At 28.9% G+C, this 20980-nt stretch overlaps 1 protein-coding gene across 1 annotated transcript; it reads right to left on the reverse strand.

Moving 5' to 3' along the window:
- Positions 1–2078: 2078 nt before the first annotated feature.
- On the reverse strand, positions 2079–5625 carry LOC126835741 (uncharacterized). The gene is made up of 8 exons (XM_050568524.1): positions 5541–5625; positions 5316–5453; positions 3477–3796; positions 3282–3413; positions 3072–3225; positions 2876–2976; positions 2693–2808; positions 2079–2613 (listed from the first exon to the last, which is right to left on the reverse strand). Exons 2-8 carry the CDS (start codon positions 5440–5442, stop codon positions 2199–2201), a joined length of 1365 nt encoding a protein of 454 aa, XP_050424481.1. The 5' UTR covers positions 5443–5453; positions 5541–5625; the 3' UTR covers positions 2079–2198.
- Positions 5626–20980: the final 15355 nt, after the last annotated feature.

The following is a 20980-nucleotide window of genomic DNA, read 5'->3' on the forward strand; positions in this document are numbered from 1 at the left end:
AATGTATTAACTAGAGTATAAGATATCCAATAATGTAGAATACATAAATAATATTGTCCAGTCAATATTTTCAAAGAATACAACGTACTGGACTTTACTTTGCGCAGCCCCAGTTAATATTAAATTGTATTTAAATTATTATACTTATAATTGTGTTTAAATTTGTTATTTTCTTCGGTCGGGACAATTAAGTTCATTAAATCTGTTCGTTAAATATACAGGGTATAATGTAAAGTTTTACTGAGCTTCAAATGGGACATTCAGGATGCTTTATGGATACAATAAATGGTATTCATTTTTTTAAAATTTAAAATTTATTTAAAATAGGACTCGTATCTCATTAAAAAATTGTCTTACGAAAAAAATAATTTTAGCTTTGAAATCGGGAGAACAAATCTTGTTGAATTGATATGTAACACGATTTTAGCTTCGATGCAAAGCGAGAAGGTATTGGTCTTACTCTGATGTGGGCTTTTTTTTTAGCTGTACATACTGTAACTTTTTAATACTAGACCAATTCCTTCGAATAGCAACTATTCAATTTTATCACTTTTATTTATAATAATTCTTGTAGACCTGTGACCTCTCCGTTTCCTCATTGCTTTGATTACATAATGCCAATACTCTACTGTACTAGTCCTCTCGGATAAAATCGCTTTCAAATAAACGCTTTGATGCTCATTTGTAAATACAGAACCTTCATTAAAAACTTTCTAACTTTGCTGGTTTATACTGTGCTTGGTTTGGACTGTACTGGCTTGAAAATACTAACTACCGATTTGCATCGAAGCGTTTTTTCGAAAGTGATTTTATCACTTTCAGATTTAAAAATTCCTGTAAACCTGTGACCTCCCTGTCACCACTATGCCCCGACCCAACTATGCTCCGTCCCCACTATTCCCCGACCCCACTGTACTGGTTTTTTTTGGTATCTAGCCACACTTGCGTCCACCGAGTGGTTACTGAGTGTCCGGCATGTGACCAAAATTAATATATGGGGTGTGACACATAATTTTGGGTTAGAATTTTATTCTCAATTCAGTGGCGTCCTTAGAATAATTTTATATTTAATTATGTCTCGTATGCCATATGTTGGTTTTAGTCACATGCTGTCGGTGGCCAGCTTGTGGACGTATGAGTAGCCAGATACCAAAAAATCATGTTACATATCAATTCAACAACATTTTTTCTCCCAATTTCAAATATGAAATTATTTTTTTCGTAAGACAATTTTTTAATGAGGTACGAGTTCTGTTTTAAATAATTTTTAAATTACAAAAAATGAATACCATTTAGTGTACCCATAGATCATCCTGAATGTTTCATTTGGAGCTCGGTAGAACTTTACATTACACCCTGTATATATTAAAGTTTGAAATATATATTTGACCAGACTGTATTTTTTAATCACACATAACGAACTATTATTCAATTTTTTATTGATTGGGTAACCCGGTAAAAATGTCTATGTAATTTTTGTTATTTCATTCTTTATACTATCGAGTTTATTGGAAATGTGTTGATAATACACCTTATTTGAACAATTTATTAAAATGAAATTTTAAAAATGCTATTGGGCACCATTTATTTGAAGAGGTTAGACTAAAACCTCGGATATTTAATTAAAACCCTATTTCTTTAGTAAGGCAATCAGCTTAAATCAGATTGTTATGGCAAATTCTCCATTTGTTAATTTTGCTTTCTAATCAAATGCGATACCAAAAATGATATGACGATTAGGTTATTCTAATTACAGCATATTTCTTGTTTAAATAACTATAACTTTGTTTAGCTAACATATAATACATATTTTGGGAGGGAGGGCGAAATTTACTTATTTAACTTTCTGATACTTTTCATATGTAATTCCTGATCTAATTTGTTTCACTCCAGTAAATCTATTCAGATGCTCTCCAAAGTTACAGTGGGTTACATCTTGGTAAAATCGTACCGAGTATAGGTACCTAATATGATGACATAACGGAGTAAGAACAAGTATATGTACAGTACCCACAAGGACGTAAATACCTACTATATAAAACATACACGTGTGATTAGATATTTGAATCAAACGGATGTATTTATTGGATTTAAAACATTTTATTAATTAATACAAATCAAATTGTGCGTATACTGGATTATTCCAAAACTCGTGCAATAATAATTAATAAACAAAAAAACTAAAAATAATTAAATTTTTAATTATGGGGTCCATCAATGAACCCCCAATCCTTAGGTATGGAATAGAAAGGTTTATCGTTTTTGAAATTTTCGGGCCTGGGATCTCCGGACTTCCACTCTTCGCACTTGAGATCTTGGCATCCGTGAGTCTTAAGATACTTTTCAAGCTTTTTAATTACTTTGGGTAGTGAACAAAATTCACACTGGGTACCGTCATCCAATTCGATGGTTTTTAGATTTTCGCTGAAAAAAAAGGCAACCAATTTTTCACTGCCGGCCTTTTCGAGTACGACGGCCAAGAAGTTTGCCATGTAGGGCATGATATGCGAAGTTGTGAATAGTTTCTCTTCTTTTGGGTGTAAGCCTAAGGCCTGATGAATCATTGCGATATTTGACCGATTCAAGAAGTACATTGGATTAATTGGTATCTCACTGGAAAACAGAATGAAAATATTACAATTGACCCGCTTCCGCTTATAGCCGTAAAACGGTACATAAAACGTCATTTTACCTCTTCAAAAACAATAAGAGATGCTCGGCCACACCGCAAGCCATTTTACCGTTGAAATCGCTTTCACTGACTGAAGTAAACCACCACCAAAACATTTCATCGAGTATTAACATTACCTGCAAAAATTTCGTCAGTATCAATTGCAGTTCTCGCTTGTTTACAATAAGGTACAAGAATGATTACTTCAGCATCCTTTTCTTCAAACAAGTGGCAAGGGGTTGCGTCATTATCTTGTGTAATTATTCTAGCCTCGCGGCAACATTCCCACGTGCCTTTTAGACAACCTAACAACAAATATATACTATTTAAAGAGACTATTTGCTAAAAGCCCCGACATCTGAGGTTATTGGGTGTAAATTATATAGTCTTAACAACTTACTGTAATCAACATCTTTCGTATCAAGCCATAATTTATCTGAAAATCTTGTGCTCATACTTTTGATATCATCACCATTCTTATATTCTTCTTGTTTCTTTTCAAACTTAGCTTTATGTTCTTCGAGTTTTGGATCTTTTGTTTTAGCGTATTCCATCTAGAGCATACAATTATAATTGCTGCTTTCATACAACGCAATGTTATACAACGTACCATTAAAAGAAGGTCATCGTCTGCGCATGTTGGAATTTCATCAGGAACTCCTCCTTTAAATAATGCATTCAAAAATACTCGGGCACTTTGCACATTACGGTCGTCATCTTCCGTTGCTGGCATTGATAATATCTATAATGTATAAATTAAATACATAGAAACCTATTTTATAGTATGTTTTGCAGACAATTTTACCGGGAATTTTTTAGCATCATAATCTTGGTCGCCAAATATTCCTGAAAGCTTGGTTGATAACCTAGATGCGAGATCTTTCAATTCCTGTTTGCCAACAGGAAGCAAACCTGTTTCTAAACCTGGAAGTGAATTCGGATTCCATTCCAAAAATCTTCGAATGTGATCTGGGACCTCTAACTGGGGATTATTAATCTGCCTTTTTTTGATATTTTCTCTAATTTTGTCTTGTTTTCTTGTCATCAATTCTCTATTTTTTTTTTTATCGCTTAATGAGGATGACGCATGCCGAACATACAACAAAACCCTAGTTACTTCATAACCTATTCAATTAGACAGTAAAAATGTTTTTATTCATGCTTAAATATTTTCCAGAGCTCTATTGACCTTTGAAACTTTAAAGATAACGTTTATGTGTATTAAGTTAATATATTGAATTTAAAGTTATGTGTACTAAGAATAACTTGATGAGAATTTCGACTGGTCGACCACCAGGTTTCAATAATTACTTTTAAGTTAAACATGTAGAACGGGAAGTGTTACGTGGTTGAATAATTAATACTACACTCCACCTTTCTTCCCGTTATGAATTTAAAACTTTAATACCATTTCAAACCTTTTTTCAAAACTGATTATCGACCAGTAAAAAATGTTAAGAGAGTTTAAACAGTTAGTTAAAAAAGGCAAACATTTCAATACTGTTTTATTTTGTAAAATATCACCATAAAGTCACTAAAATGTCACCCAAAAGAAAAAAAATATTACTATTAGATAAATTAAGTGCGTTACGGTTACGTTAAATCATAAAGCTGTATTTGAATACATTTTTCTCTAAACCCATTTATACATGATAATCATTTTATAGTGAACAACTCAATATCTCACTGGTTTTAATTAATACTTGAATTTGTTTTTTCGTCATTGTTTTTTACACAACGTAATCTTAATTTTCCTCAAATTTGTGTATGTTGCTCCGCCCTCTCAAACTAATTATTTTTATTTCAATTTTTTAAAACGTAAATGGTAATGCATCCATTTCATTAACTTTTCAAATTGATAATAATGTACAAAAAGTGTTGACTGGTCGATAAAAGTTATTCAAAACTGGTTAATAAACAGTCAAAATGTTTGGTAAATTATTCCTAATTTAAATAGTTAATAAAACATATGCGTAATTATTTAAGTTTCAAAAGTTTATATAAAAATAATTAGTTTCGAAGGGGCGAAAAAAAAGTTGTAAAAAATTGAGATCACTTTGTATTAAAACACTATGAGAAAAAAAATTCTTATTTAACTTTATTAGATAATGAGTGGTTCACGATAAAATGATCACTCTTTATTTTTTTGTTTGTTTAGTTATTTTTTATATCGTTTATAAAGTTGAAAAAAAAATCAAATCAGAATTATTGTTTGTATGATGTAATAAAAAACTACATTGTATATTAATTCTAACTTGAAATATATTTTAATAAATTATTCAAATGCACAGAACATGCTAGTATTTACAAAACAGTATTTAAAAAAAAATTCTGAGATGATTAAATAAAAATGGAAAAATACAAGCTAACGGCTACTATGGATTTTTTTTTTAATGAAATACTTTTTAAATACCTACGACGAAAGCCATTATGAATTTTTAAAAGAAATAACCAACTTTGGTGTATGTTTCATGAGCTTTAGATAATTTTCAAATGTTACAGTACTTTACTTTTGAAAACTACAAGTGGTTACGAGTAAATGTCATTATTTGTAAATTTTAATGTTTATAAATTTATTTTTTATATTTATTATTTGATAATAAGTCTGCTTGACAACATTAAACCTAAGTTTAGTGGTACTAACCATCTTTTAATCTAATTTCTCCCCCTACATCGCAGTATCGGGTTTTCGAGCTAAGGAACGGATTATCTAACGAATTGACTATGGCCACTGCCAACAACAAAGATGCCAAACACAAGTACTTCGACATTGTATCAGGTCCTGTGAAAATAAAGAAATATTCGAATTAATACCACATGACAACGATTAGCAGTTTTATAATAATATTGAAATAATTTTTTAAGTTACCTCTAAAGTCGACCAAATGTACAAAAAAAGTATAAAGTTTATAAACAAGTACAATATAATAGTTACAACGAAAATTATCACTATTGTATTATGTGATTTCTATCGTGTGCTCCAACTTAGCTTTATATAAGCAAAAGTCAGTTAAAAAAATATAATAAATAACTTTTAAGGCGAAAACATGTATTCTCAAAAATGCCTTTAAGCAAATAACTTTATGGCTTTTAAGCAAATAATAATAGGTGCTCACATTTGGAAAACAAGTCGCACGAGCCGTGCGATTTCCGGAAAATATTTGCTTTACAAGTGTGTTTTTGTTTGCTATTCGCCTAAAAATCACAGCGATGGCGTTATCGTACATTCTTTGTATATTTTCCACAACATGTTTGTGTCTTATACAAACATCTGGACAGTCAAAATCAACAACGATTCGCACAAACGGCACAGCGATGACCTAAATTTTGTATTTTTTATTTGGCTATCAAAAAGAACTTGTGGCAACATGTTTTGTGTCGTGTTCAAATAATGAACTAAAAACACATCCGCAAACCAAAATATGTTTTCGACTAGCGTTTTTTTTCTTGAAAAACAAGTTTTTTGTAAAGTAGATTCGGCGTTAATCTAACAAAATTTAGAAGACAATATTTTATTATTGACATTTTCATATCTTAGCTCTGGCACATAACCGAAAAAAGTGTTACCAAAAAAGCGTTTCCACACGGAGATGGGGATGTGTTGGGGGTGGTAATAAGGTTGAGAGCGGGGGTAGATGTAAGAGATATGATACAGGGGGTAGGAGATAGGGGTAGGTGATAAGGGTAAGGGGTAGGGGATAGAGTTAAGATATAGGAGATAAGAGATATGTTGTGCGTTCAACGTTCAAATTAGAACTAAATGATAAATTTAAAATAGTTTAAGGGCCCAAATTCTCTATGAACTGTTTTAAGCCAGATAGTAAACACTACAATATTAGCCAGAAACTTGATGTGTTAATATACCTACTAGCTTGTTACTGCTTCTTAATATACTATATTATTAGTAGCTATAATTCCACAACTACTCTAAATTTATCCGGTACTTCAACGAGACAGGAAAATGCTCTTTCATGGTTGCAGACTCGGCTGAAAAACTTTTTTCCGGGTTCTATATTACCCTGTCTGTAATTATTTGCCAACAGTCAAGTCGAAAGTTAAGAGGATGCCCCGCATACACTAAATTTTAAGGATTTCGTTGTAGGCAATATTCTTTGAATAAACTTTATGTGTAGTTCTAAAATTATTATTTTTACATTAATTATTGTGATTGTATGGAGGATATACTTGATTAGTAGTTCAATTTTTTATCTAGTCTATCATAACCTTTATTAATACAGAATTATTAAAAAAAAAAAAAACTCTCGCACTAAAATATATCTTTGGCAAACATTTTGTTGATAATAATTTTTATATTCGTATAATATTATTTGAATATAAAGATGAGTGGTTTTTTTTTACTGAGTTACTATAATACACAGGTTTTTCTATTCGCATAAAGACCACAGCGATGACGTGTCCTACATTTTTGTTTATCATAGTATATTTTCCACAACATGTTTCTGGCTTGGCAATGCCTTTAACACATGTGGACATTCAATATCGATTTTGGTAAAACAACAATAATCCGTACAAACAGCACCGCCGTGACATAAATTGTTTTTTTTTTTGGGTATTAAAATGAACTTGCCACCGCATATTTTTGTGTCTAAATACACAAGTATAAGCACAGTTCGGTTCGCTTTGTTCAAATAGTCTTTAAATGCAAGTTTTATACACAGGTTTCGAAATCAGGTAACGAGTCGTGCGATTTACAAAACATATTTATTTTACATGTGTTTTTTTTATTTACTCTAACCCACAGGTTTTTCTAAATCACCGCGGCGTTGTTATCCTAAATTTTTATATATCATAGTATATTTTCCACAGCATGTTTGGGCCATAAACACATCTGGACACTTGATAATACTACTAAATCGTTTTTTTTTTCAAACAACAGCAATTGGTATAAACAGCACCGCTTTGACCTGAATTCATCTACGGTCAAAGTGTAATTTTTTTCTATTTTTTTTTTGTTTTTCCTTAATAATACAAATGTTTGACTACAGATCTGTGTGGAAATTGTATAATATGTTGTATCCTTATTCTAGATCTACCTTTGGTCTAATTTTTATACATAAACCCCTAAAACTTTGCATGAAGCAGCGAAGGAAAGAAAAAAAATCCACCCCTTCTGGGAGAAAGGGTGTACGATAATTGTTTAGATTGTCAACGTATATCACTATATCCCTGTGGTATAAAAAACCATAAAGATGTATTGATAACTATCGATACTATTGAAAATCATAATTAATCATTTTGATTAATTTAAAATTAAAAACATGTTCTATCGGATCATATTGTGAATCTAAACCTTACTCGAATCATCTTAATCGCGCACACAAAATTGCATAAATATCTGTCCAGCTGTTCAGGAGGAGTTTGCATACTTACACACGGACAGAAGAAATGTATATATAAAGATTGTGTTTATTTTTGTTATTTTCTTATCAGGAATCTTGAAAAATGTTTATATGATATATAGCCACACCTAGTTTACATTGTGAATCACTTTTAAAATTTTAATTATACGAATAGGTACACTTAAAAAAACAAAACAAAGAAAATGCCATCCTTTTTTTGGTTTTTTTCGGGGGAGCTTCTTATTTGGTCTAAGTAGTTTATAATATTGAAACCTCCTTTTTACATGTAGTTATAGATTGAAAAAAGGCAAAAGATATTCTTTTTTAAGTCTTACTTGTTGATTTACTCATGCTACAGTCAAGGTGTAGTTGGCCCTTTATATTTATTTTTTTCTGTTTTTCTTTAATAAAAAAAAAAAATGTTTGACAACAGATCTACCTTAGTTCTAATTTTCAGACCTAACGCCTTAAAACTTCACCCAAAAATGCGTAATAAGGAAAAAGTGTTAAAATTTTTTCAATATTTTTAACTGTGAAGAAGTAAATTTTTTCAACTATTACCCCCCCCCCCCCCATTATAATATTAATTTTATATTTTAGAAAAATTAGGATGTGCTTTCAAGTGATTACTGTTTATCATAAATCATGTCGTATAATGTTTTTGACAATAGTGACATACATATGTATAAACGTTATCCCACAACATAATACATATAATATTTGTATACGTTTTTTTTAAACGTAGTACCTTAAAATGTATAAACAATGTTTGTAGTACACTGTAAATTATAAATACTTGTATGCTATATACGTATACAGGGTGATCCACTTATCGTGAACCACTCAATATCTCATAGGGTTTATTAAGATATTACATTTTTTCTTTTCATATTGTAAAATCATAGAAATTGATTTTGTTCTATACGAAGATTCTTATAATATTCAAAGTTTGTGATACCTATAGGAACTTACCATTTGTTTACATTACAACAGACGCTGTGAAAAAAAGCTTGGTTTTGATAAAAAAAAAAAAACAATAACACAATATTGGATTACAATTTACCAGTGTTGGGAAAATATAACTATAAAGTTATCTAGATAAGATAGCAGATAATTGAGTAATATATCATCTAGATAAGATATTAGATAATTCATTCAAAATTTAACTAGATAAAAGATAAAGATAAATAGAATTTTAACCTTCATAAAATATATACTTTTGCGATGTATACTTAGCAGAAAATGTAATTTTAAAATTTGATAACTGCTATAAATTAATTACTTATAAAAACCTAAACAAATATTGCACTTAACATTTTTTTTCCTAAGTGTACCGGTCAAACCATAACAGAACATTTAAAAATATTTATATTTCTAAACTATAGGTTAAAAAAGTATTATCACAGATTACAGAATTATTCAATAATATTTTTAGGCTTGGATTACATTATGCTCTTCGTCGGATCCCAAGACCTGTTTTTGTAAAACCCATAAATTAATAATAAAAAAATAATTACAATTTCTACGTAGACAATTTGCCTAAGGTTACCGTTTTATTTATCTAGATAAGATAACAATTACAATTTTTTTTATCTAGATAAATTTATCTGGATAATTCTTAACGCTACAATTTACCCGACAATTTTATAAAAACTCCTTGTAATAAATTAAAATTATAAATCATTTTTATTTACCCCTCTCAACTTAGTTTTTTGGATAGCAACTTTTGAAAAATAAATGGTAACGCATACAGTACATTAACTTTTTAAACTGAGAGTAATGTATTAAAAATGTTGACTAGTCGATAACCAGTTTCGGATAATTATTTTTAAAGTTATTGAAGTCTCAAGTTGAGGGCAGAAGGAAAGGTGGTATGAAGTATTATTTTTATCTGCGCGCATTTCCCAACCGCACTTCCCTTCTCATCCTAACTTTAAACCTCTTGTAACTTTAAAAATAGTTATCCGAAACTGGTTATCGACCGGTCAAAATTTCCAGTACATTATTCTCGATTTAAAAAGTAATCAAATATGTACCGTACCTGTTAAGTTTCAAAAGTTGCTATCAAAAAAACTAAGTTGGGAGGGAGGTAAAAATTAAAAAAAAATTGTGAAAATTATAATCACATTGTATAAAAACAATATAAAAAAAAAAAGTTGTAATTTCTTATTAAACCCTATTGAGTGGTTCACGATATGTGGATCACCCTGTATTTAAAATACAATAAGAATCCCTAGAATTCATAACAGTAACTTAGGCATTGTCTTACAAACATTTAATGCTTTTAGAATTTACATTGTTCACGAATACTCTCCGTCCCCACTATGCCTCGACCCTATTGCACAAACTTGTTTATATTCCAGGTGTGAATCATAAAAACACATTTCGGTATTTTTCATAATATCTTTTTAAAAACTGGTTATTGTTAAAAACTAGTGTATTTTTTTTAGCCAATTTTGTTTTGCTGTTTGTGTAGATACTTATTTAAATGTTTCAAAACCCTAATGTTTCAATAATTATAGAGAATAACTATTTTGTATGTAAGGACACATGATATTAAAGTGTCCTTATGCAAAAATTGATATTTATAACATAATGGTACATTCAATTTGATTGTACGAATATTGTATAACAATACTATTATTTAGGGTATTTTTTTTTTTGGTTTTTGGTCTAGGTTTGAATCATAAAAACACATTTTGGTTATTTTTATATTGACTTATCGCTTAGCTTAAAAGTTACCTTTTAAAATAAAATATTCAGTAGTTTTTTGTGCGTTATTATTTGTTTTAATAAACATCCTGGGCACAGCTGTTCAAAAAACTGTTTAAGGTTTTGTTGTTAATATTGCATAGTTGTTGTTAATATAACATTTTTTTGTTCTATGAGTCAGTATTATCCAAACAATTATATTTGCAAAAACAGTCTATGCTAAACATAAAAATAAATCTATCTTTTTCAAACTTCGTATATTTTTTAAAAACATTTTTAAAAAACACAACTGTTGAGGGGTTAGGTTAGGGAGGGTGGTTTTATAGTCGGGGAAGCATATAGTAAGGTTTAGTACGTAGTTGGTATTTCAAAACCATTATTTTTTTATACAAGGTTTAAAAACTAAACTTTCTTTGACTCTATTGACTGATCAATAGCCAAAAAAACTTTTTGTAGTTACATCAAAGTTTATATTACAACATTTAAAATCAATTTTTCAATACATATTTTATGTAATTTAAAATTAAAACATGCATAAATTAATTTATTAAATAACAATTAATAAGTTTGTATTACTAATTATTATTATTATTAGTAAAAAAAGTTACAGATTTATTGAAAAAATCATACATTTTGTAGAGTCAGTCTATATCTAAATTTAGACACTCTGAAAATTCTATTCCAATTTTTAGAGATTAACAGCTATTAAACTACGCTCAAAAATCTAAATAACGAAACAATTTCCAACACTTTTGGGGGGGAGAATTTTTGGTATATTTTGTTGAGTTAGCTCTCACTTTCCTAATTAATAAAACGATAATGGTGAATTAAAAAATTGAAAATTATAGTACAAGTATAAATAAGTAAAAACTGAAACAACGTAAATAATAATGGAAAGCAAATGTATATTAGTTTAAAATTTTGAAAAAACGAGTGACGATAAAGTGTGTTTTATAGAAATATTGTTATTTCTGCGATTTAAATTGGTGAATTAATCTAATTCAATCGAAGCACCAGATTCAATATGCATATTCAGTTTGCCTATTAAATGTAGACTAATGTAATAAAACTGGCCAATAGCAAGAAAAAAGAATAAAATATATGTTTTATATTTTTTAACACATTAAATGTGTAAGAAAACAATTTCCGGTTGGCTTTCCTACAACAAGGGGATTTTAGTTGATAACCTAACTACGAGTAAATTAAACGCAAAAAACAATGTAGTTACAATATGTTTTGAGGGATAACATATCAAATGAAGTCATTCTGAAAACTTCAACGATGGTAAAATAAAAATAAACACAAACAACCAAACTGAATACGTTTAATGTTGTTATCACACTTGTACAAGCAAACATACTTACTCATAAAAATAATAACATGGTACCACATTGTTTTGAAAACATGTTACAAACTAGAAAAAAAAATGAATTCCAATAATTATGATCAACTACGAAAAATAATTCAAAATGGTTATTAGCTATGAATTCATATCCTTAATAGAACCCATCATGGCAATCTGTCTATATTAAAGCATCTACTGAGCTAAACCAAACTATTCAAAAACTAAATACAAAAAAAATTACTTTAAACGTTGATAAAACCGAGTTTATAACTATTTCTATTTACTCTTGCCATAACCCATTTGATGAAATCCAGATCACAGATAATTTATACAACCCTAATGGATGTAAAATAAAAATAGTATCTAGGATGAGATACTTAGGCCTAATCTTTGACCAAAATATGAAATGGCAACTCCACATAAACAATATGACTATGCGCCCAAGGACAATTATGTACAAAATACATTGTTTGAGAAAAATAATTTCACCAGATTCTATGTGTATTGTGTATTTGTCTTCCTACCAAATAACTATCACCAATTGGCTTCTACGAGAAATTTAATGATTTCTAACTAAATATAATGTATGTATAGTTAATAATCACAATCTTACATTTAGTTTATAACTGTATTCTAAAAATATTTTAAGATATCCATTCTTATTTGTATTTCCTCTTCATATAATGTTAAATTAAATTTCAAAATCAATATGCTACTGTAATATATATAATTTAAGTTTGTAACATGTAACAATTTACTACCAACACAAGCTCTGCCCAAAGGTACTAGATATAACAACGTATTTTGTTTTCTTTAATAAAAAAATAAATAGTTATCACACGGTAGTCGTTGGATTTTTTTTAACTGCGACTTTTTTCTATAAATAACTATTTTAGCTAAAAAAGTTTAACGATTAATAAAATAGACACAATTAAAAACTACACATAACAGGATCTTTCCGCTCATTAGTTAATGAGCCTACCTAACAAAAATACATATTATTGTAGTAAAAGTAAATTGGCGAAAAAGGGCCATGCCCAGCTGTATGCGGCTCCAATTTAAAATACTTAGATAATAAATAACTTACCTATACGTTAAGCTAATTAAAATTTGTTTGGACCAAATATTTTATTTTTTAGTTTTGAACCGTAATTTAGAAGAAAAAAAACCTATCATCCCAATAAAAAATCAAAAGTTGCTATCGAAAATACTAATTTGGGATGTTGGGGGTAAACTCAAAAAAAAAAATTGTGAACAATTGAGATCACGTTGTATAAAAACACTTTTATTAGCCATATTTATTAATATGGTTTTGTCTTTTGTTGGATATACACTTTTCGATGCAACTGACGAGAATGAGGTAATTTGTTCATTATTATTTAATGTAATATATTCGTAGATTTTCGTAGTGGCTTTGTGTACATTTGGATTTTTTTAAGGGTTTTTTATGGCTGTTTGTGGTGATTTTAGATTTTTGTTTTGTGTGTTTATGATTTATGTTGGACGTTTTTGTTGAGGGTGATTTAACATTCGAAAAAAGTCATCAGGGAGAGCCATATAACGGAGAACGATTGGGTGGTTGCACAATAGGAGTATTGTCCTACGCAGACGACATTGTAATACTAGCGAAAAGTAAGGGAAATCTCATTGGGCAAGCGGGAAAACTATTAGATACGGCTTAAAGAGTTTAACGTGGTAACATAAACAATTTGTGATACTAACACGGTTAGCTTAACAGTTATTTGTCTACATTTAACTTTGAGTTCTTAGGCTACCGCAATGAATACATAGAACTTGTTTAATGTTACCAATTACCAAACAAAATCCGCCTTGACATAGTTAAGAGGACTCTACACCTGTGTAGTTTCTGTCGAAAACAACTATTCAATTTAACCGTACTCTGTAACGCGCGAAACGACAATAATTTTGAAAAAAGTATACATATTTTGTCAATAGTTGTTTTTCAAGCTTTTCTGTATAATGTGGTTCCGTAATCTTTGCAGCAATATAAGAAAACCATGATTTTGTACCTGCATGTTTACAACAACAGAAGTTTACACTACAAACCGGAGCAATGTAAATATGTAAGCATAATGATAAAGAAATAATTCCGCTTGAAGTTAAAAAATTTAAACAGGCAACTCTGCAGTAAACGTTTAGATTTTATTGTGAGTGTACCTCCGTCGAATATATCATATTTTAATTTGCATTACTATTTGCAGAAAAAAAAAAAAGTTGTCTGTGTGTTATTGTTTTGCGCATTTTTAAATGTTTCGGCAAGTGTGAGTATGTAATTAGTTGTTACAAGTACCTACTCAAGGTACTTGGTTTAGGTTTAAAAAAACTAAACAAAATTCAGTAGTCGACATTTTAAAGATGATATATACGACAGAAAGAAGTTTGAAGCGACAAGTCAGTAAATTTTTTGAATACAAAACACTGTTTTAAGTTTTAAGACTTACAGTTCTTATGCATAATTTGTTACAGACATATTCATTCACAGCCATATTTAAAGTGGTAAGACATACTTAAAATTATTGATATAATACATTTAATGGTTTTGTTATACATGCCATTTGACTATAAGGTGATTTATTTTTAGAGCGCCATTTAAAGAGACAACTCCAACAAGAATTATTCAAAGGCTCAGGTAATTATAAAATTCAACATATTTTCACAAACACGTAACAAAACTGAAAGTTAAATTTTAATTGGGCTTAAAAATATTCGGTTTGAAATCATAGTCATAAACTAAATATTTTTCACTTAGTGTCAGTGAGCAAATTTTGGAATGACTCCAAGCCAAAATATATTATCCATGCTACTTGTAATTTTCAACAAAATTGTGACTAAGCATCTTTAAAAATAAACGATTAAATTAATTAATTGGCCCATGTAATCTTAATTAATAAAGTTACTGTTATACATAGATATAATAAAATAATTATTTTCCATAACCGTACAATTATTTATTTTATTTCCAACAAAACCAATTAAGTATGCTAGTAGAAGAAATGTTTTGGAAGTGATACAATAATTTCAAAAACAATTTATCAATGCAACTTTATGAGTGATATAAATATTAAATTTAAATCACTCAATATTTATTTGTAAATGTAACTTCATTATTATTACATGTATTGTCTACCTTGACTTCCTCTTTTAAATTTATAATTGAACATGAAGTTAAGTCTAATATCATTTAAAAATACATTTTTGTAATCATAATTTCATAATTATTATGGCAAAATTAATATGCATATGATTTTTCTCATAAATTGAAAACTAATGTAAAAGCCGTGTGTAATGTATGATTAATATGAATTACGGGTAAAAGGGTTGACATCAAAATCTTGTTCTGAAATTAAAAGGAAAACATTTTATACTTGTGAATAACCAGCAACTATATGGAAATATTTTCAATTATTACCAGGTAGTGCAAACATAAAAGTCAATTTCTCTGAAATTATGATTACAAAAATGTATTTTTAAATGATATTAGACTTAACTTCATGTTCAATTATAAATTTAAAAGAGGAAGTCAAGGTAGAAAATACATGTTTAATAATAATAATGAAGTTACATTTACAAATAAATATTGAGTAATTTAAATTTAATATTTATATCACTCATAAATTTGCATTGATAAATTGTTTTTGCAATTATTGTACTATTTCCAAAACATTTCATCTACTAGCATACTTAATCGGTTTTGTTGTAAAATAATAGTTACCCATTGAGAATTCATTTCTTTGAAAAACAAAATATTTTTTTTTTGTCCCAAATGGTTCCTGAAATAAACAAATAATTTTTAAAAAAACAAATCAAATGAAATTTTAGTGTGACATTATATGTACAAAAATGTTCTGAATAGAAGTACATTTTGAGTTAAACGTGACACTTTTAACTAGTGATAAAACATTATCGTTATTTGATTAGGAAGAGAAGATGGAGAATGGAGGAACACACATTAGGACATCCAGAAGAACTGTACAGCACAATACTAGAGGGCATGATCGAAAGAAAAAGACCACCTGGGCGACCTCGCGTTACATTTATTGGATAAATCAAAAAAAATGCAGGAGTTGGAAGCTATAGGGCATTAAAAGAAATAGCGAGTGACCGTGAAGAATGGAGAAGAAGAGTTGCAAACCAATCTACGGGTTGAAAAAAAAAATTCTAAGTATGTCAGTATGCATCCAATTTAGACCCTGCTGTAACTAGTCAACATGTCCAAACCCACTTTAATACATTTTCAACACAGTTTAAAAACTAGAAAATCAAGATCAACGCGACTGATTTTTCGCATCAAGCTTCTTTCTATCTTTAAAAAAGTTTATTATTTAATTTTGTTTAGTTTTTTTTAAACCTAAACCAAGTACCTTGAGTAGGTACTTGTATAAATTACATACCATCAGCTGCCAAAATATTTAAAAAGGCACAGAACAGTAACACACAGACAACTTTCATTTTTGTCTGCAAATAATAATGCAAATTAAAACATGTTATATCAGAGGTTAAATCTAAAGATTTATTGCAGATAGTCATTGTTATTCATTATTTTATTTTGTACTTAAATTTACTTATACGGTTACTTGGAATTTAATTATTCTTTTTAGGTAATTGTATTTATTTATATTATTTGAGTTATTGTAATATCATATTTAAGTTAGTATGTATTCTTTTCAGAATAATAAAATCCGTTAAAAACCTCTTTACAAATTAAATTACATTGAACAAATAAAAAAAAATGTATTCAAATAAAATGTTTTACAATGTGTCAAATGGTTTTATGGTTGATCTTAATCTAAATTATTACTATAACTTACATTTTTATATAAGGGTGAGTAATTAATTGTATGTAAATAATTTCTACCTAATTAAGGGGGGGGCTCCCTTTTCAATGACATAAATACACATTTCAAAAGCTTTGTTTGAATATTTCGCATATACCATATAGACCTTACCTATCGGGCTTATGTTATTTTCTACATAATCGTATAATGAAATATCATTGTCTTCTAAAACTAAATAACTGAAGTTAGAATCATACAATTTTTATTATTATTTTTCATATTTTATCTGTTGATGCAGCTTAAACTAATTTAGATACTTATTAATATTGACTGTGACACAAGTATAGTCGGTTAAAACATTAGCAGTTTTTGTGTATGATGTTGGACATTTTGTACTCATGCACAATCCTACGATTCGATATGTGTAGACAAAATCAATATTGTGGTCCTCTGGGTCTAAAAAAAAAGGTTTTAAAGGTTAGCAAAATTTAGCTTGCTGCACTGACAATAAAATACACAGTTGGACAAACTTATATCCTCACCCAATAGAAGAAGTGTATTGAGTCACAAAATGTAAATTTTACAGGAGAGAGAAAAATATATATTTAACAAGTTGCAATCAGAGTCCTGGTCTGAATTTTATATTTGCTGTTAAGAAAAACACAGCTCTTATTTTGTATTGTAAATTGATTTGTACTCCCTTAAGAAGTTTGCTATTCATTTATATTAACTAACGTAATGCTTTAAGTTCTAGTCATTTGATGCATATGTTTACACGTTTTAGTTTTTTACTCACAATAGTGTGTCATAATACATATTATACACTAACAATTTATTTTCATTTTTTAAACAATACATTTCCATGTCCCTAGTAGTACAGTTTTAACAAATATTGTAATATTTTAGTTACATAAGAAATGATAATATTTTTACATTTTTAATTTAATATGAATTATTATTACAAATTACTATCTAACCAGATTGTGTTTAAATACTTTTATAATACTCCTTTTAATATTTGTTCCAAAATTATAAAATCTCCTTTTCATAATTTATGTTCTTTTTTTTACTATTCAACTTTTTTTAGGAAAAACCGATTATCCACCTCTGTCTGACGAGTATCTACAAAGAAAATATATAAATTATAGCAAAAAGTAATTTAAATATTTTATAATAGTATACATTTCTTACACATATTTAGACACCTTCAAAAAGAGTGGGTCTTCCAATTGACATTTCTTGGGACACATTTTATCTAGTTTGTAATTTTTAGTGTTCATAAAAATACTGTCGTGATCCGATATCTCTACTGTCCACCCTTCCTACTGTCTTAGATATTAAACTTCAATAACTTTGAGAGATTGGGTTATATTTTTTTTAAATTTATTAAATTTGTCCCAACTAATAACAGCTATAAAAGTATAAGAAAAACATAACTAAAAAAAGTACATTATATTCTAAGTTATTGATTGGGTTAGGTCGGGATTACGTTAGGTTAGGTATACTAGCATAACTGTTGATATTTCTTGACATTTATACAGTTTTAACTGAAAACTAAACAGTCATTTAAAATTTGTGAATACTAAGTGTGATGATATTTTAATTCTACAAAAATATTTTGTCTTAGAATTTTATCATTTTTATTTAATAATACAGTGTGATTCATTAAGGATAAGACACGTGTTTTTCACTTAAAATAATTGCAATTTTTGTAGTTTTTCTTTTTGGACACACTCAAGTCAATGTTACTTTACAATATTAAACGACATTAAATTTTTTACCAAAGCTCTGTCGACTTAAATGGTAAAGTATATTATATTTAAGACGTTATCCTAATTATACGTGTAAGCATGCTCTACAATGGTTAAACTGTGCTTTGCAACTCAATTGGGCTAATATGTGACCAGTTGTAACTTTTGACAACACTCTTGTTCAAACATTCGACTAAATTAGAATAAAAAAAAAAACTAAGGGCGAATTATAAAAATGTATTAACTGCAAAACCGGTCTAGTAAGAGTGATCTATAATTTTTGATGCACGGTATACTATATTTTCCAATATTTTGAACATTTTTATCACCTATCCTTATAAGCCAAAAAGGGGTGTTTTCGTTTTTTTTATAATTCATAAACCGTTCTCCGTTATGCGGGTTCGACGATTCCACGTGAATTGGTTCACACAAGCGTTAGTAATAATAACGGTTCACAGACAAGTCGAATGGACGTGGTAGGAGTTGTTCAAGTTGTGTTAACCCGGTCGCTTTGGAAAGCTGATAGAGATCCGAACGAAAACGGCGGCCGGTGGGGTAGACCTCTATAGGGTGAAGCACAACACAGTATCAAAGGGTCACTATAGGGTGGGCGCAAACATGTGTAGCACGTGTCGAGTGGACCGGCGTCGAGGGATGAACTTTTTCAACAAGAGTTTTTTATGTGCATGCAACCCAGACAGCCAGACGACCAGGCGTCCCACCCACCGGTCACGGCGCATGATGTATCCGTGCAGAATCATAATATTATATTGTGCAGGTAAGCGTTTGTGCAATGACGGTCGAACTGCACCTCGGGACATTCGGGGTAGCCTTTTTTATTTTATTTTAATAAAAATTACCTTATTGATCCCGTTTCACGTATACAGGGTGATCCAATTAACGTGAGACACTCATTTTCTCTGAAAACACGAATATTGTGAGCATTTTTTTTTTTTTCCCTTAACTTTTAGGTACAAATTTTACTACATTGTTCAATATTTTTGTTATCACCAATCTTTATACCTAAGCCAAAAAGGGGGATTTTTGTTTTTTTTTTTTTAATGACAACATATGTTTTTAATTAGCACATACAATTCGTATTTGATGATGATGATTTATTTATTTATTATTTCCAAACAGAGTATACATAATTTACAATATATGAGTAATAAAGGACAAAGTTTGTCTCCAAAAGCCTGATGCTTGTGGACGAGACAAGAGTTCATATCTTGTGTCTTAAATTTATAAAATTTTCTGTTTTCAATATTTAGATAATTTACAAATGAGAAATAGCAGTATAATATACCAATATAATAAGAACAAATAAAAAACAAAAATAAGTAAATTGTAATAATTATAAGTAAGTTAGCGTGTTAAGCATACATTTTTCAAAATGTTGACACTCTTTAATTTATAAATGACATATTTTTTATATAACTTAAAACTATGAAAACTATTTATATCAATACACAAAGAATTACAGAGTTTCAAACCCATTTAATACGGATTGTTTTACCAAATTCACTATTACATTTAAAAATTCTAAAAACATTTTTAACAATTTTGACGTGCACTATATGCATGATTAAAATTAAAATCTTTATGGTTGGAATAATATTATAAATTACATACAATTTATTTTGCATGGAGTTGTTTTAGATTAAGTAAATTGTAGGTATTGAATATAATATTTGTATTTGTATAGTAGGGTTTTTTGAAAGCTATCCTGAGTAAGGAATTTATCGCTGTTATAAGCTTTTTTAAATGCGCATCATAAGTTCGTCCCCAAGCAGTAATTCCATAAGGGAAAACTGACTGAGCGATTGCACAATAAATCATTTTCATGGTGTTGGTCAATAAAATATTGTTTAGAGTTTTGAAAATATAGAACATACTTATAATTTTGTTATTAATAGTAGATTCAATGTGAATATCCCATTTTAAATATCGACCAACAGTCACACCAAGGTATTTTACAGAATCAACAGATTTGATATGAATACAGTTACAATTTAAAGTTTTTATTTTCATTCATTTAAGATCATGTACTTTTATATCATCATTTATTGGAAATTTTTTAATATTTGAAATCGAGAAATTATGTTATGTTCGCATTGTCCAATTGGCGATAACATTTTAACAACTAGGAAGCCACTATAAAAGATTTTGAAAGATTTTATCAAATTTTTTCAAAGCCATAACAAACGAACAAATAAATGAAAAATCAAAATTCGAACGGTAGCATAATTTTTTATTTTTTGTCTACAAATTTGTGTTTTTAACAATATAATATGTTGTCCTTAAAAAAAACCAAAATTACCTATTTGGCTTAAAAGGATAGGTGA

This window comes from Adelges cooleyi, unplaced genomic scaffold (assembly GCF_023614345.1).
Source record: "Adelges cooleyi isolate 19-005CV unplaced genomic scaffold, UGA_ACOO_1.1 ACOO_flye_CR_arks_rails_tigmint_CR_PRNA_23, whole genome shotgun sequence".
NCBI lineage: Eukaryota > Metazoa > Arthropoda > Insecta > Hemiptera > Adelgidae > Adelges > Adelges cooleyi.

Bases quoted from the DNA above. Each gene is read 5' to 3' on its own strand.
- LOC126835741 (XM_050568524.1), bottom strand. From the start codon at position 5,442: ATGTCGAAGTACTTGTGTTTGGCATCTTTGTTGTTGGCAGTGGCCATA. The intron at 2,809-2,875 runs GTAATCATTCTT...AAATTTTTGCAG, and splicing joins TTGAAGAAAAGGATGCTGAA to GTAATGTTAATACTCGATGA. The intron at 2,614-2,692 runs GTAAAATGACGT...TCTGTTTTCCAG, and splicing joins CTCTTATTGTTTTTGAAGAG to TGAGATACCAATTAATCCAA.